General features: G+C 44.6%; 2 protein-coding genes and 1 long non-coding RNA gene across 3 annotated transcripts in view; 1 reads left to right on the top strand and 2 right to left on the bottom strand.

Annotated features, from left to right (window-relative positions):
* The window catches only part of vat1 (vesicle amine transport 1), a 30,680-nt gene extending 27,512 nt beyond the window's left edge, over positions 1–3,168 (bottom strand). Inside the window, exon 1 of the mRNA XM_056402590.1 lies at positions 2,500–3,168. Coding sequence (XP_056258565.1) covers positions 2,500–2,925 — 426 coding nt within the window. The 5' untranslated portion in view covers positions 2,926–3,168. The remainder of the gene's footprint in view (positions 1–2,499) is intronic.
* Positions 3,169–9,037: 5,869 nt separating this feature from the next.
* The window catches only part of rnd2 (Rho family GTPase 2), a 29,011-nt gene continuing 20,808 nt past the window's right edge, over positions 9,038–17,240 (top strand). The window contains exons 1-2 of the mRNA XM_056402238.1: positions 9,038–9,363; positions 9,868–9,955. Coding sequence (XP_056258213.1) covers positions 9,262–9,363; positions 9,868–9,955 — 190 coding nt within the window. The 5' untranslated portion in view covers positions 9,038–9,261. The remainder of the gene's footprint in view (positions 9,364–9,867; positions 9,956–17,240) is intronic.
* The window catches only part of LOC130185655 (uncharacterized), a 61,320-nt gene continuing 58,181 nt past the window's right edge, over positions 14,102–17,240 (bottom strand). Inside the window, exon 3 of the long non-coding RNA XR_008830186.1 lies at positions 14,102–14,309. This is a non-coding gene — a long non-coding RNA (uncharacterized LOC130185655). The remainder of the gene's footprint in view (positions 14,310–17,240) is intronic.

Genomic DNA, 17,240 nt, shown 5'->3' with positions numbered 1-17,240 from the left:
CAACTTTATTGTCCTTTTAAAAGGACGCTTGTTCAGCCGCAGTTATTGGAAGACTCGCCTCTCAAATGTCTCTCATGTCCGTGTGGGAAAGCAGCAGGCACTGACATCGGAGAACATTAGGTTTCAGAACTGTATCGAAATGTCGAAAAGATGAAATAAAAATCAATCACACTTCGCCCAGCCACTGATGTTTATGTTGCACTATCTAATTAAATGGCATAGCTCTGAGCAAACATTCAGACACACCCATTATTGTATGTCTTTGAGTGCATATATATGTGTGTGTGTGTGTGTGTGTGTATTTGTGTGTGTTTGGGAATCAGAGGCAGACTGGTGAAGCTGCAGCGAGTGACTTGCCTCCCAAAAATCCAGTACCATCAGGGTCAGCACATTCCCTCTGAGTTAGCTGCCAAAAGATCTCAGAGATCTCCATCCATTAGGAAGATTGGCTCTTAATTTTATAAGCTGAGGTATACAAGAGGGGTGTGGAGGTGTGAGGCCTTGATGACAAGCTGTGTGTGTGTGTGTGTGTGTGTGTGTGTGTTGTGCTTGACCTTTAAATCCAATCTACATCACCGACAATGTGGAAAGAAGCAATAAAGTATTTTAGAGACACAAGTGTTTTAACCTTCTGTGATCCCTGGCTGACCCATCACCAATCACACCCCATTATTCTGCACATGGATCCGCACTTGACAGACACATGTGCCACTCCCAGCCAGATGCACCGATTCTGCACTTGCACCGCTACATGTAATCAGCGCGCGCGCGTGTGTGTGGGGGGTTTATGGCTGATGTGAGAAAATGTATAACAACAAACGGCGTGAGTCAACACCGGCTGATGTGTTAACATTTTGGGCTTTTGTAGCTTAATTGTCTTACCGAAGGCGTTGCCTTGGTGATACCATGCAGCCAGGAGACAGACACACACACACACACACACACACACACACACACACACATGCGCGCGCGGGCACACACACACACACACGCGGGCCTGTGACTCATCATGCAATGCAAGAAATCGACAAATAATCCTCTTCCGATCAGCACATTATCCTCGTGGCTGAACATGAAAGAAAAAGTCTAAGTAATTTTTATTTGATTGTTTCTTTGACTTGGCTTAATTGTGTGAGAGCGCGAGGGGGGGCGGGGGGTTGAACTTTAAATCGCGACATATTGATGACTGTATTTTTTTTTTACACGACCGATGTGATTGACTCTCTGTTGACAAAGAGGACGAGTGATCCCATCTCTCATGCCATGCTGTCTGTTGCGTCGCGCCTCGCCCTTTCCGCGCCACCGTCGCTCCCGGTAACAAAAGGCGTCGTTGACTCCGCGCTCGCCACCGGTGTCAAGTCAGCCATATTAATGACTGTGGCTCGTCAAACTCTCCAAAATAAAAGTCCTTTATTCATCAACATTTTGGAAAGCGAGCGCAGCAAAGCATAGGACACATTGCTGTCATCCACAGTGCTATTTTTACAGTTGTACTTAGAGCCATGCAGGCCTAAGAAGGATAAGGTACAACTGCAGACTACAGCCTATGTGTGTAGGCCTACTGTATTATATTTTTGCAGCTCCAGTAAACTGTATCACACTTTATCATTTTACATAGTCACAATTCCTTCTTGTATGATGGTTTTCATATTTTCATTTTCTGTTCTTTTGTTGCCACAAGAAGACAAAAAAAAACTCTTAAAGCGACTTTAAAGCTTTAATTTTGAAGGCGGACCAGTCTAATTTCCGGTTTTATCGTGGCTGTCTCTGGCTCACTTGACGCAGCTCTCCGCGCCCTGGCGCACATCAAAACTCACGCAGCGTAGGTGCAGCCAGGGCGGTGGAAAGCATCCCACGGCTTTGCATTGTGCTTATTGAGACTTTAGATTTACAACACACATGTTGCGTCCATCTCCACCCAGCAACTCTTCTGTCTCGTGGCTTATACACGAAGTCGCTGATCGCTGCGCACAGGCAGCACAATCTGGAAAAGCGGGGAGACAAGAGGGGCGACACCTGCTGCTGGTTTCATTGTGCTCAACTCCTGTCATCTTCACACTTTGGCTTCCTTCTAAAGACATAAAACGCATCACGAACACACCACCAGGCTTTAACGCTTTCCATTTTGAGACAGACAGATGCTGCCTCCTCCCTACGCAGGAGTGAATGAATGGATGAGCAGCCAAACGCATCAAACATCAACTATAAAGCAAGTTTTAGGTATTAGCCTGTTTATGTGTTGATTATCTGACCCTAATTGTCAACAACAATTGAATTAATTAAATCATGAAACTGTTAATGACAGTGCACAACACTGCTGCAACTGCCTGAGCAGCGAGCACAGCCTGACACGCCCATGTCCAGATGTAGCTGTTCAGCACCAAAGCGAAGCGAAACCAATATCCATCCAAACAATTAAACATACACTCACATAAATATAGTATAATAAAAGGTGACTTAAAGTGGGAAGAAAAAAAGCAGAGAGTCATGAGTTCTTACTTTTCTGTCTGTCACTTCTTCCCCTACAGCCTCCACCACCCCGGAACACTCCATTCCCGGGGTGACCGGCGGGGATGGGAGCCGGTCGTACAGCCCCTGTCTGGCCATCAAGTCGGCGAAGTTCAGCCCGCAAGCCTTGACCCGCACCAGGACCTCTCCGGCCTTGAGCGTCGGCTTGCCTTTCTTCACGTGCAACTTCACTTTATCATAGCCCCCGTAGCCGGTGAGCACCAGAGCGCGGTAGGTGAACGCCTCCTCCTCGGGGACCTTCTCGGTGGTCGCCGCAGGGGTAGCCGCTGCATCGGCGGCAGCGGCGGGAGCGGACTCCGTCTTGGGCGATTCGGTTTTGGGCTCCTCCGCTGGTTTGGTCTCCTGCTTCTGGTCCACGGCGTTTTGCTGCTGGGCAGGTGCGTCCTCTCCAGACATTGTGCAGGGAGCTGTGAGACACTGGTGAGTCTAGGAAAAAAATACTTAGAGGCTTTTCACTTCTTATGCTTTTGTTGCCGTGGACGGGCGTGTTGTGTGGCTGCGTCTGCTTGCCTTTGCAAAATCAAAGAAAGTGCGAGAGTCAGAGCTTCTTTTTCAGCAGTCTTGCATGGAGACACAAACCCCGACCAAGTGGGCTGATCAGTGGCCAGTGGCTGTCAACGCCGCGCTCTGACAGAGTGTGTGAGTGGGACGAGACAGAGGCAGGCTGGAAAACACGGAGAGCCGATGAAACTCCAGGATTGGCGTGTGTGATGGGGTGGGTTTGGCTCTTTGGGGTAGGGCTTTATGTTGAGCCTATATTGCATCAAGCAGAGAGGTGATTTGCAGAAATGTCCATGATGGCTGAAAGGCAAATAAAGTTGAAACCAGCCCTTTGCAAAATCTGTTTATTGCTGCAAGTCTCAATTAGATTATTAAGGTGATGTGGTTAGAGGAAATAAATAGCTGCCAAGCATAGAAAAGTTTCTAATAAAGCCACAGATTAAGATGATTATAACTGAGAGACAAAAGATGCCACTATAAAGTCAATATTGCACATGAATATTTCATCTTGGGGCTGTTGTTTGTCATGCCTTCAGAGTACAGTGCGCCTCTGCCCCTCGGATCTGATGAATTATACAAGTTACTGACACAGTTAATGAATTAATATGTCTTTCATCAAGCCTTGTTTGCTTACTTCTGGCTGTTTACTGCTGCATGTTTCACAGTGAGGGTTGTGTTGCTGGAACAGTGGGAGCCAGAGGAAACGTCTGTTTATGCTGCCTGTTCTGCAGTAGGATTTGCAGGAACTTTGGGCCTGCGTATGGTTCATTGTTGTAACTTCCCTGAAAAGGCAGCTCAGAAAAATATGAGCTTGCGTTGAGGTCACGCCAGCTTTTGATTAAACGATATAACCTGCTTTGTATTATTCAGCCTCATCCACGGCCACAGGAGCCGGATGAACTTCTCCATCAAAAGCTAATACACAAGGGCACGGGGCCTGTCATAAAATTCACAGGTTTATTATGTGTGTTTTGCAAGGCCAGTGTGAACGAAACGCATGCAAAACGCACTTTTATAGTGATCTTTGTTTCCGTGTTATATGTGTCACAAAATGAAACCATGAGTCAGTTCACATTTTCCAGCTTTTTGCCCACAGAGCTGAGAAAGACCAGTTCTGTGTCTATTCAGGGGCGAGACCACAAGAGGAGTGGTGAGACACCTTGTGGCCGTAAAGTGCCACTCAGCAACTTCTGACGCTAAATGTCCCAATCAATATCCCACAGGGGGCTTAATGATGTAGGATGCAAGCATTATTGATCTGCTGCTTTGACACAGGCAAAATGTTACAAGGCAGACTGTCTGTTCTTCCCCGCCAACTGCACCCAGCCACTCTGAATAAACATCAGTCTGCTGCGGGTGCTTGTAGAGTGGCTCTCCTCCTCATTAACTCTGACAAGGCTGCTATGGTAATCTACCGGCGAGGCCCAGTCAGGAAAATGACTTGGACTGCAGGTTTGGATTAGAAGAGAAGCATAATGTAAAAGTTTTCCTCATTAGTTTCACTGTTGGGCCAAGAAGAAAATTTCAGACCATGTTCCAGCAGCTAAACAGGGTTTGAAAACGTATCCATCACAGAAAATGTATGTGGTTAAAGGAGCACAGGAGTAGCACACCACAACAGAGATGCGCTCTGCGTTGGACACCTGGTGGAGTCTGGAGACTTCCTCTTTTGTCTAAGTAGGTTACTGAATGCATAATTTTGCTCAGTGGTGTAATTCGGGCTGAATAAAGTACAGTGCCACCGCTCTTCCAGGCAGCATGTCTGGACGGTCTCTGAGGATGTGTGTGTGTTTGTCTGTGTGTGTGTGTCTGAGCTACAAATACAGATATTTTCATCTCTATTAAAACTGGGCAAACACTGGGATTTACAACAAATCCAGAGAAAGGAATAATGGCAAACCGTGTAAATCCCACAGATGCAGTCAGCATGAATTTTACCGCAAATGTGAGAAATACTAACACCCTCAGGTTTAGTGGCTGTGGTGAGTTATCTGCTTATTACTCAAAGTATTACAGAGTCCAAATGTCTTATTGGTCCGTTCAAACTGGGTACACAAACATAAATGTTCCTCTTTTGCGTTTTAACACAACATCCTGGAACAGGATGCTGAAGATATGTGTGAAGATATGTTTGTTATGTGCTATCTTGTTAATCATCTTGTGATGCCTAAAACCACAAGACCACTTGAGAGGTCCAGAACCTCATGTCTGCAGCTCTAACTTCCCCCATGAAGAGTATTTGTGTGTTCCTCACAGCATCAGCTTCATTCTCTCGTCCCATCAAACTTGCCCCTCATGAGGGTATTACAGGCCTCAGGTTTTGCAGTTGCAGTTGGTACCAATGGTACACACTTGAAATGTTAAGCACACATGCTACTGTCTTTTGCAGAAGTTAAATTGAAGCACTGAGTTTGAACGAAGCTTTGTTCATTTCACAGTGAGGTCTATAAGAGCAATCAATTCTGCTTGGCACGTTTACAGAAAGCGAGAGATTAGAAACCAGAAATCACTGCATGCTGGCTCTTAACCAATTCAATCTGGTCCTTGAGTCATTTTTTCCCCGTTGCATTTACCCTCCCGTTGAGTGATCTGGCACCATCGTCTCTGCTTTACTCCGGCATCAGTGTAATGAGTTTACTGGTGGAGTACAACATCCACCGAAGCCTCTCCAAGCACAGAACTATTCAGCACAGTCATACTGATATACAGGCGATGCAGAACAAGACAGCCACCTGCTGGCAGGTGCGGCAGACTGTGTTGAATAGTCAGCATGAGAGTGAGTGTAATCCACCCACCATTTACGCATTCATGTGATTGCTTTTGTAAACGGGAAAGTGTCATTGGCCTTTGTTGTTTGCAAAATGCCCGACACTGGGTGCATGATCTTTAGCGTCCTTTATGTCCAGCTGAAAAATCCAGTATCTTCAACAAGAAAAACACCTCACCAGAGGCAGGAGATGCAGCCAGTAAGCAATTTTAATTGATATGGGAAATGTCTAATGTATTCAACACCAAAATGAGGAACTGGAGCAGTTTCCTGAGATTCCTGCTCAGTCCACATATGAAAAAACAACAACATCTTTTAGTCTGTGTCCCATGATGTCTGAGGGGTTCTGGGCTAAAATATACAGAAGTCTGCACTAATAATAAATACATACTGCCACCTGCTGTTGACTCCAAGACAGAGCAGCGACTTTGACTCTAAAGGATCAGTTCCCCCAAATCGCAAACAACGTATCCCAACTCTCTGAAACGTCATTACAGTGGAAGTGAATGGAAAAAAGATAACTGTGACTGACGCACATATGAACCCTGACAAATTACTGATGTTAATATTCATATGAGAACTCATATTGTAGTTCTGATACTTTCAACTCTCTCATTTGTAATCTCGAGTGGTATCACACACATGAATCTATATTGACTGCACAAGGTGGAAATATAGGTGGTGGACACAAACTGCAGTTTCTGGATGTTCTGGAAGTGGCTTATTTTGATATTTAAGTTTTCATGGTTACAGGACCAGACACCATTACAACACATGGAGTAGGGAATTAAAAAAAAAAAAAAAGTAGCAAAAGTGACAGACCCAGTCCACAAGAGCCAACGTGTAAAGAAAAGCTGCCACAGAATTTTGACTGTGCTTGAAATCTAAACAGGCGCTCCATTGATTTTTGTCCGAAATGTCCAAACAAGGTTTTTGGAAGTCATCATCCAAACTAACCTTTAATCCACTGAGCACAGATTCACAGGACACAGTCTGAGCCATTGCATCTACCTATTCTGTCAAACCAGGAACTACAGTAGCGGAGAGGGATGGTTGTAACACGTTGTAACAAGTAACAAGTTACAAATCATCTGATTTACTCTATACATTTTCAATTGAGTCCTTATTGCACATGTGAGGAAGTAGCAACCTGTGACAGGCAGTTTCAGAGGGGGAAACTCATTTTGAGGTAAGAAATTATTTTTTATTTGTTTTTTTGATATTGTTATTTATATGTATTTGATAGCATGGACTGTGTTGCATGTTTATTGTTAGTCTATGTAGATTTTTTTCATGCAAGTTGTCAGTGCTAATATTTTAGCTGTTGGCTGTAAGGTAACAACAATACACACACACACACACACACACACACACACACACACACACACACACATATTCAATTGTTGAAGCTGGTGCACATTTTGTTCAGTTTTATAATGTTCAAATGTCTTATAACTACTATGCTTGGCTCTCTGTGTCTCTCTCTCTCTCTCTCACACACACACGCGCGCGCGCACACACACGCACACACACGCCAATTATGATAAAAACTCATTTTGTTGAATAAAAAGCTTTCAATATTAGATGTTTGTCATGATCCTTTGAATTATATTGTATTTCTCCCCAGGATATGTTACAACTAACCTGGACTATGGGCTGAATTTGAACATTTCACTCCTTGTGTTTGAGACTAAACCATTAAGCAGCAGACACATGTAACTAGTGTGTGCTACATTCTGAATGCACTGGCTGCCCCCCCGATAAACATAAAATCGGAGTCAGAGGGATTGCACAATCAACAACCCACCCAGGACTTCCATGACTTTGACCCCTGTGCAGTGCTCGCTGCCATTCACATTCACATCACTAGTAAAATTGTTCAGCTGCGTGACGTCCCTGCAGCAAATCCAAAATCATTCACAATGTGATTGTATGTGACACTATTGAAGCCAATGTTACACAATTTTTTCATGAAAATAAAAGATTTTTAGTCTCGAGCCCAATTTGTTAAATTAAATCTCTATGGGACATAAAAGCTCCTTTCTAATGAGTGTGCAAATTCCCATAATGGTTCAGAGCACAGTTACATCTAATAGCACTCGTGTCCAGCAGGAGGCGGTGTCGGTCTTCAGGGGAGAGAGATGACTCAACAGTGTTGACCTGTCCTGGCACGTGGTAGCAGCGTCATTCAATGATCTCATTCACAAAACCATTAACTCCTCTGTTGGGGGGCACATCAGCTAAACTCAAGGCGATGAGACCCATAAAGACAACCCAGTCACCTCTGACTGCTGGGTTTGATGGACTATTTTATCTGGGTGCACGCTGCATTTATTGTATCTCCATTAAGAAGTCATGTTGGCACTAAATCAAGAGGCGTAATGCGCAGAGGATTTATGCTGCTTTCACAACAGTGATAGAGGAAAATAGGTCTTTAGTGATTATCACTCAAACAGCTGCCACTATTAACATGAATTATAAAAACAACATAATTTACAAGCACTTTTATTTAAAACGTTCAAGCCTCTAATTAGAAATTAAAGCTACTTATAAGTCTATCATGATGTGAAGATTTCTAACATATTACTGAACTCCCTGATATTCCTGGATACCAGTCCTCCTGCAGAGCAGTTCATCACGGCATTCAAGACTGAAGTAATGAAATTATCACTCCACACCCTGCCCGCTGACAGAAGTGTGATTTATTCACTGTAGTGTCTGTTTATTGGATGAATCAAACACCTGAGCTGCAGGAGCAGAGATGACTGATGAGAACCAGAAATCTACCCAGTAGCAGCTGCAATGAAGGCTTTCACTACATGGCAGCAGCTACGTTACTGAACTGTTTGTTTTTGTGTATAGAAATATACCACGGCAAAAGTACAAACAAGGCCTAATGTGTAGGCCTTCCTATAACAGATCAATTGAATTAGAATCGACCAGTAGGTAAAAAAAAGTACGACATTTTAGTTTAAGAATTAAATAAAATATATAATTATTAATATCAAACCTTATGATAAGGTTAGAACAGGAGTCCCTCTGTTATAACAATCCATTTATCAATGTCACTGACAAATTACAAGGATGCCAGCAAAGAGGATAATGTCACTATGAACACTTTGTCCTGCAGATGCTTTATTTCCCATAAGAGCAGCCTATTAAATGTGAGTGATGTGACTCAGACGTGAATATTAGGAAGGCGTGGCCAGTAATCAAAGTACCGGAGTTACCAGGGAGGGCTGCGCGCGTCCTGACTGAGGTTTTGGTCGCCGACACAGTCACACAGACTCTTGTCAGAGAGAGCGGAGGGCTGCGCGTCGGACAGGAGGAGCTGGGTAAAGCGCACGGGCTCGGCGCATGTATTTGCCCGTTTTTCTTTCCAGCCTTCGATTCCGCCGCGTCTCGTATCGGATGCTGGATGCAAACCATCCCCGCGTCAAGAATACACCTCTGACGGACAAACCATGGACAGTCTAGGCAGCCGCTGTAAGATTGTGGTGGTAGGGGACACGCAGTGTGGGAAAACGGCACTGTTGCACGTTTTTGCCAAGGACTGTTACCCAGAGGTAGGTCTGCCAAAACTTCGTGTTTTTTATTCTGCAGAGGAAGGAGATAGTTTGTGAATGAGTGACAAGCCCTGCTATTAAAATATACCACTGGGCAGCTCAACTTCAGCAGGTTTCATACACCTGCCTAAAGACAGACATGTTAAAACAGAGAGAGGGAGAAAGCTGGTGGGGAGGAAACTGTAATGAATGCCTGTAAAACCCCAGTAACAGTCCTGTAATGCCTAAACCGACTTTTATTGTGTCTGTAGTGCTGCCCATAAAACTTTAAGGCGTTGTCTTCATGAGCTACAGTATCACTAGCCTATATTTCTATAATATCCTCAAAAGGGATTTGCAGCTCTAGCTTTGCTGTGAAATGTTTGCCAGTATTTTGTTTGACAGCTGCTTTGTTTCAAATATGATATTCCCACCAGTCTACTCCTCTGAAGCCTGTGGCTGTGTAAACACAGGCTTATCTTGTCCCTCTTAATTGGATAACTCAAATAAATCCCTTATTTTCAGAACTACGTGCCCACGGTGTTTGAAAACTACACAGCCAGTTTTGAGATAGACAAGCAGCGGATTGAGCTGAACATGTGGGACACGTCAGGTAAGACAGTTTCATGTCTCTGTCTGCACCGTCCCTGACATCAAATCAATCCATCCCTGCTGTGCATGGTGCCTGTCGCTGGTTGCGACCGTGGGAGGACTGCCTCCAGCTCCCCTCTCCAACTTTTCCAGCAGTCACCTCTTTGACAAATTGCTTTGACCTAGCCAGTTTCAGATGGATGTCTTTGTTTTTAGGGCTTTTTTTTTTTTTTTTTTTTTTTTTAGCTTGGGGCATCTGCTATTTATGATCTTTGTCTTTGCTCTGAACTTCGGTGCCAGCCATGTCTCTCCACTGTGTCTTGTGCTTGCATTCCACCCTCTCCTCTGTCCACTGTGTGTGGCTGGTGCTTCCCATGCTCTGGCCAGGGTCAGGCGACTGCAGCAAGGGGTGGGGGGGCGGGGTGGGGGTGGGGTGGGGGGCATGGATAATTCAGACAGGATGTGCCTCTCTGCCTCTCTAACTGCCCTAACTGTTTAAGTGTTTTCATCCAAGAAAGACAAATGTATCGGGCCAGATAAGAGACATGCTGTCTGCTAATGTAATAAAGATTCTTCGTTTGCAGACAGTCCGCTCTGATATTAAAGGTTAGCTTCCTTTGCAGATTTTATTGGCTCATTAATTAATGAATCATTAATGTAAAGAGAGTAATGTTTCCAGAGTTTAAACAGCTGGCCACCACACCTCCCTCCTATAACCCTGAAAGAAATTCATTCATCAAGGTTTCAACTGAGAGTTTCAGGGATTTGTGATTTTGTAGATGTTTTTTCAGGGTCTTTTCCAAACTGAATAAAATTCTCGAGGTATTAAAAATGTCAGATTTGATCGTGCTGATATGTTCTGAAAAACAACCACTGGTGACGTCAGTGTAAAAACATTGAAGGGAATCCATGTCAGCAGTGTTGTGCCATCAGACGAGGACGTTCTCTGCAAACAATCCATGCTTTGTGTGCTCAATGATCTTTTGTGTGATTGGGCTTCAGCGTATGAATGTGCGTCTTGCTTGGGAAAGTGGTATACCAGGCAGCCAGTAGCATCAATGAGGCTCCATGCTCCACTTTCATCCCAGTCTTGTCAGCATGGATGGATTTACAGCTCTGAGCTACTCTGAGACTCTGCATCTCATCGTATAGTCATCTCAGACCGGAGGCTCGTGCCAGCTAACTGCCCGGCGACACTGCTGACCAGTCACAGGACTGAGTGGGATCCTCCCAGGGGGAATTCCTTCCTTTTTTTTTTTTTTACCATAAACATTCCCAAACACTAAAACTAACTTCTGGGACAGATGATGGGAATATTTTTACGTTGCACGGTCAGTTGGTGAAAGAATGTTGTTTTTTCTTGGACCTCATGTCGACCCAGTGAGTAAATCAGCTTTAGCCTGTCAAGTCAGGGGTTGGGGTCCTCTGGGGCTCGGGTGCCACATCTTAGAGGAGTTCCTTATCTGTTGGTAGTAACAGCCTAATGATGCAGTGGGAATGTTGTGCTTCTGTCCGTCTTTAAAACCCAAAACCACCTTTGGCAGTGTTCGTCTTTAATCTTCAGCCAGGAGCCGCCCACCTAACAAACAAACTGACGTCACCCAACCCACAGGGCAAATGTGTGTGTGTGTGTGTGTGTGTGTTTCGTAAGCATGCGTGTCTAAGTGCTACTGTGTGTGCTTTCAGAGGTCCTTGTGTGGTGTGGCATTATTCACTGATTCACAGCAAACACAGATGTTCATATTATCTCTCAACAAGAAAAATAATTGGCTCACACTTATATGAAAAAGGCTTTCATTTGAGGAAAAAACCACGTCTCCCATCGTTCCTCATTTAGAATCTGTTTTTTTTTATTGCTTTCCTCGTCTCCTCTTCCAGCCTCTTCCTTATTCTAGCTGTGTATTTTTTCTTTTTTTTTGGTAATTTTCTTTCATGTACCTAAGCAGCCGCAGCACCAGTTCAGCACCCAGGCTCTCAGGGCTCATTCAAACCGTCATTAAATAACAGAGAAATTTCAGACTGAAATCAATTTAATTTCAGTGAAATTGCTGCAATCAGTGGATTTACCCACAGATTTAAATTGACAATATGCGACGCGCTTTGTCACAAAGTTAAACCGTGGTAAAAAAAATTGACCCGTGAATTCACTCTGTGGGCCCCTTACAAAACCATCTTGACAGTTCTGACCTTTGAGGGAGCAGAGAGCTGGAATAGAATCCGTGCCAACAGAGCTTTCCTCGTCTTATACGTAGCGCCATGGACGAAACACAACCAAGAGCATCCTCTTCGACCGCCGTGCGTCGACCAAGCTTCGTGTGGACGTGAATTTCACTGTTGTGCCATTTTCTGTTGACGCAACTACAGTCCACTAGTTTCATTTCGACCTGACATTTGCATCAGTCCATCCTCCATTTGCTCTTCCTAAGCCAAAAGCCATCCCCTCCTCAGATATACAGCTGTTTTGTTTTTTTTTCCTGACAACCAAGCTCACAGCCTCCTCACATAAAGTATTGTCTCCCTTTTAATTGCTGGTGAAGTCTGCCTGCTGCGCTCTGGCTCCGTTCATAAAGCTTTATTGATCGCTATCCCAGGCGAGGCTATTTAAACAGCTTGTGTCTCGCGCGGTTCACATTTCTCCAACATGGGTTAGCTGTGTATTGCTATTAAAGACGCTCCTGGCATTCATTGTTGCAGCATGGAAGTCGACCATTGATTACTTTGGTCTCATTAACTCTGGTTCTTCCGGCGGGTCTAGTCCTTACAGGATGGGTGAGAATCGGGGGGTGGGGGGGTGTTGAGGTGTTCGTTTAATTGAGGTCATTACTAAGCGTAAATCTGTGTGTCCGTGCACCTGTGTGTTTGTGTTGCATTTCCCTGAACGAATGAGTGTTTTAAGAAGCGCTCAAAAGAAACAGGGAGGTCTTATGGCCAGAGGGCAACTTTTGGCTGCGCTTTGTATTCTGCCCTGCGTTCAGTCCCGACCATGTGGAGAATTAAATCAATTAGAAAGTGACTGAATGGAATTCAAATGAGAGAAACCACTGCGTGCATCCGCATCTGCCTTACACCTTTGAACAGCCATGGTGTAGCCTGTTTAAGCATTGCATGTATCTGCGTCTTTTAAGTGGTCAAAATGTCAGCGCAGATTGGAGATAACTTGTGTAAGGGCCATTAGGTATTACTGTCGACGCTCACGGGGCCCATTGGTAGTCAGCCAGTCTGGGCTTTCAGCGAGCCTGAGGCATTAATGCACTCTTCCTCTCTTCCCAATATGGCAAGGGTGCCTGGGAAAGATTCCCTCTAGCCTTGGCCTCAGACTAAAATCCCACTCAGAGGTGTACGTGCTGCTTCTTACAAGTCCAAGTCAGGACAGGCCGGGTTTCCCCTGAACTCAGTACAGCTGTACTTTCCTGTCTCTTTCTGTTTCTCTTCTCTCTGCTGTCTCTCTAACGCCCGGCCTGATTCTCACATGAAGACTGGAACTCTTACATTTTGTTTAGTCATGCTAGAGTGCGCTTTCAAGTGGCAATCCACAGGAATCTTGTTTTTCTTTCTTCTTTTGCTGACATCTTTGCACTAATCTCTCCTGCTGTGGTGTTTTTTGCAATGTACCCCCCCCCCCCCCCCCCGAAAAAAAAAAAATCACTCCTCATTCAAACCACGTGCACATCACTTATCCTGAGTAGTTCTGTGGATGGAATTTGAGCTTCTATTTCTTTGTCTCATCACTGACGCTGGCTACTGCTTCCCTTTCAAACCGCTCAGTTTATTATTTTTTTCTCTATTTATTTCCAAACAAAGTGCTGTTTCTGCTGCTGGGAACATGAAACGCATCACTTGCTGTGCAGTGGAGGATTTCTCCTCCAATAGACCTGCCTGACACCGGCTGTGCACAACAATAAATACAAAAGCTTTCATGAGCTAGCTACAGGTTGAGGCACTATTTTGCTGCACAATCGGAAAAAATATTTATTTGTTTGAAAAATGTCACGGAGATTCTTAAATAAAATTACCACTCACATGAATGTCAGAGCCGCTTTTTGCTCTATTGAGTCTTCCTCTGCTAGAGACATCTTTTAATGTTTTGTTGTGACTCATCTCTCGTGACAGAGCTGTCTCGCAATTTCACAGTCAGAGGTGTGATTGTTTTTGACTTGAGGGACGATAACAAGACACTGCAAGTGTGTAACACCACTCCCAGTGCCAGCACTCACCCAGAGTCACAGTCTGGCTGCCTCTCCTCTCCTCTCAGTCTCAGTCTCTGTCTCTCCTCCCTCGCTCGCTCCTCTTGTACAGACTTTCCAACATTCCCAGTGTCTTTGTGCTCTTTCAGCTGCACATTCTCCTCGCGCTGGACCAGTCGGGCGTCCAGAGGCCTGTAAAAACACGCTGAGTTCACCCGGCTTTCTGTTCCTCAACACTTTCCGCTTGATTAATCTTTAATAGAGAATGAGGGAACTACAACCAGTACACAGAGCAGAAATAAAAATCAACAACACCCTCCCCCCCCTTCTTTCTGCCCTCGAACCTCGAAAGGATGCTCAGACCAGTGCTATCAGACCTGATTGGATCTGACCATGTTGATCACAGGAGATAACACTATCTGCTCTTATCGGTCCGTTGTTTGGCCTCTCTGAATCTCCACTGTAAAATCACACTCCGCATTAAATCATTAAAAAACCCACATTCTCATTTTCCTCCATGGTTTCCAGTTTGAGAATTACTGTTGAGGTTGGTTGCAGCCCGCTGCGAAGCCAGCTGCATATTTAACCGCAGACTGTAAATATGCCTTTTGTTTATTTTTGTCAGCATCCTGAAGGGGAGGATGATGACATGCTTTCACCTGCTGTTTACAAGCCTCAATGTATGCGCCGAACCGAAAGCCCTGAAAGTTAGTTTTTGCCTAACCAGCCCAGGGCAATAACTGCCTGAGCAAAACCTGTTTTGATGATGCATAGCAGGCTGGAAGGCCCCCACCCCCCCTCCCCCTCCCAGGGAGAACGCCCGCATGACAGTTTCGGGTAATGAGTAAACAGAAGAGCAAGCTTGGTGAAACACTGTAAAATAACTGTCTCTGTCCCAGTAATTAAAAGAACAGTATACACTGAGCAAGCCTGGAAAGTCTCTCCTTATACCAACCAGTTCATCCTTACATGGAATATAGTCATGGTTCCTATTAGGGCTGCAACTACTGATTATTATTGATTAATATGAAGATTATTTGTCCAGAAAATATGGGAAATTAGTAAAAATGCCAATTTCAATTTCTCAGAGGCCAAAGTGACGTCTTCAAGTCTCTTGTTTTGTCCGACCAACTTTCCAAAACCCAAAGATACAATAATATAAGAAAGAAAAAAGAAGCTTATCAGTCAAGCAGCTTTTCTCCTTTTTATATTATTGTAAACTGAGTATCTTTGGGTTTTGCTTGGACAAAACAAGCAATCTGAAGACATCACTTTGTGTTTAGTGCTAATTAGGAATTGTTAGCACACCTAAATGCTACACTAAGATGGTGAACATGGCAAACATTATAGGCTACGTGCGTTTATGTCAAAGCGTTGCTATGCCTCAGTCCTGCGTCACAGAGCCACTTACGTGACTCTTAGTCTTGTAGAAGCATGAAAAAGGCACGTCAGGTGTAACGTTTTGTTTGTGAGCAGGCTACACAAATTTTCCCTTTTCAGTTTGGTGGCTGAAGAACAGCTGAGCGCAGAGTACACACAGTCTGTAATGCTGCAGTTTGGCTTTGCTTTTGCAATGGTTGGACATGAGATTGTGTCTTTGTGCCAAAATCTCCAATCTCCATTCTCCGAGCAGAATGACCCCCCCCCCCCCCCCCCGCAGATCCTCTGGCAGGCTGCAGCTGATAATCCCACAGATTATAGTCTATGGTCAGACACACAATGATATTTCACATTTTAGAAATGCTGCACGTGGTGAAGTGGATGAGCAGCCTTTGTGTGTCAATGTGTTTTAGATCATACACGTCTAGGATTTTGAACAGATCACAGAAAAATTATCCAATTGATGCAATTACTCTCTAACTAACAGATGCAAATAAATGCATTTCAAGTCTAAATGAGAAATAAATGAGAAATTATAATGTAAATGTTGTGACAGTTTTCTTTACTTTAACAGCCACCAGGCGTTGTTAAGAGCTTTAAGTGTCTTGGTTGTCTATTACACAAGTACAAAAATGTATTTTACAGCTAAACAAACATGAATGCTGCATTGTCGCACGTGCATTAAACTGAAATGGCACCTGCAGAAACACAGGTGCATGCATACGTCCTATTATAAATAACTATAATCATTTTGACATTACAAGAACAAATCCCCCCTGTGCTCCAAGCATTTCCCTCCTCCTCTTTTCCTCTTTGCAAATGGTCTCCTGCTCGAAACTTCTTGAATAATGATGTCCTCGTGCACAGCGCTGCACTTGATTGCACCCTGACTCCCTGAGTGGGTTTGTGTGACATTATGGAAACTCTAGAGGAGAGCCGGCAGTCCTCACTGCAGGGCTGGATGTCTTGGTTCTTGAGCAGGCAAGCAGCTGTGGTCCATCCCTGAAGCTCAGCTCGCCGTGAATCATAGTCTCAGAATATTACACAAAGGGTCAACAAGCTGAAGAGGAAACGGCTGCCCATATGTCGCAGCAGCTATAAGAGAGGAAACGAAGGAAGCTGGAACAGAGGAATAAAAGCAGGAGAGCATAATGTAACTTCTCTGGAGGTGTGTTGTTCCCTGTGCTACTTATTTATCCTCCCCTCTTTCCTTTCCATCTCTGATAAACCATTAGTCAAGGTGTCTGCTGGAGCGCAGTGTTGAGGTCACCAGCAGTCAGGGGCCTTGCAAAGCAGGGGGTGGGCAGAAGTGCTGCATGAAAGCCAGCCAGTCGCACTGACAGGAACACACAGGCTGTAATTACCACAGAAAATCTGCTCTCCTCAGTGACACTGTGAGGCACACACAGACACCTATACTCACACACAGAAGTGCAGCCTGCCACATGCACCACACAGGCGTGTAACCCCTGTTCTGCCCCGTTTTCACATGGATACAAAATGTTGTGAGCAGCCCACATGTCCACCTGCCCATGAACAATAAATCAAGCTCTCCTGGGAGACCTCAGTGGATACAGCTCCCCACTCTTTGCGATCTCTTTTCTCTATCAGAGGAACTCATAAATGCGGCCACAGCCCGAGCCGGGAGCCACCACACATTCCTTCACCACATCACGGCCTCTCATGCACTGTCAGCTTAATGCTGAGCACTCGGCAAAAGTGTATAATCTTCTTAAATAGCAT

This window comes from Seriola aureovittata, chromosome 17 (assembly GCF_021018895.1).
Source record: "Seriola aureovittata isolate HTS-2021-v1 ecotype China chromosome 17, ASM2101889v1, whole genome shotgun sequence".
In the NCBI taxonomy this organism is placed as follows: domain Eukaryota; kingdom Metazoa; phylum Chordata; class Actinopteri; order Carangiformes; family Carangidae; genus Seriola; species Seriola aureovittata.
The sequence above is the reverse complement of the archived record's forward strand: the minus strand, read 5'-3'. Positions and strand labels throughout refer to the sequence as shown.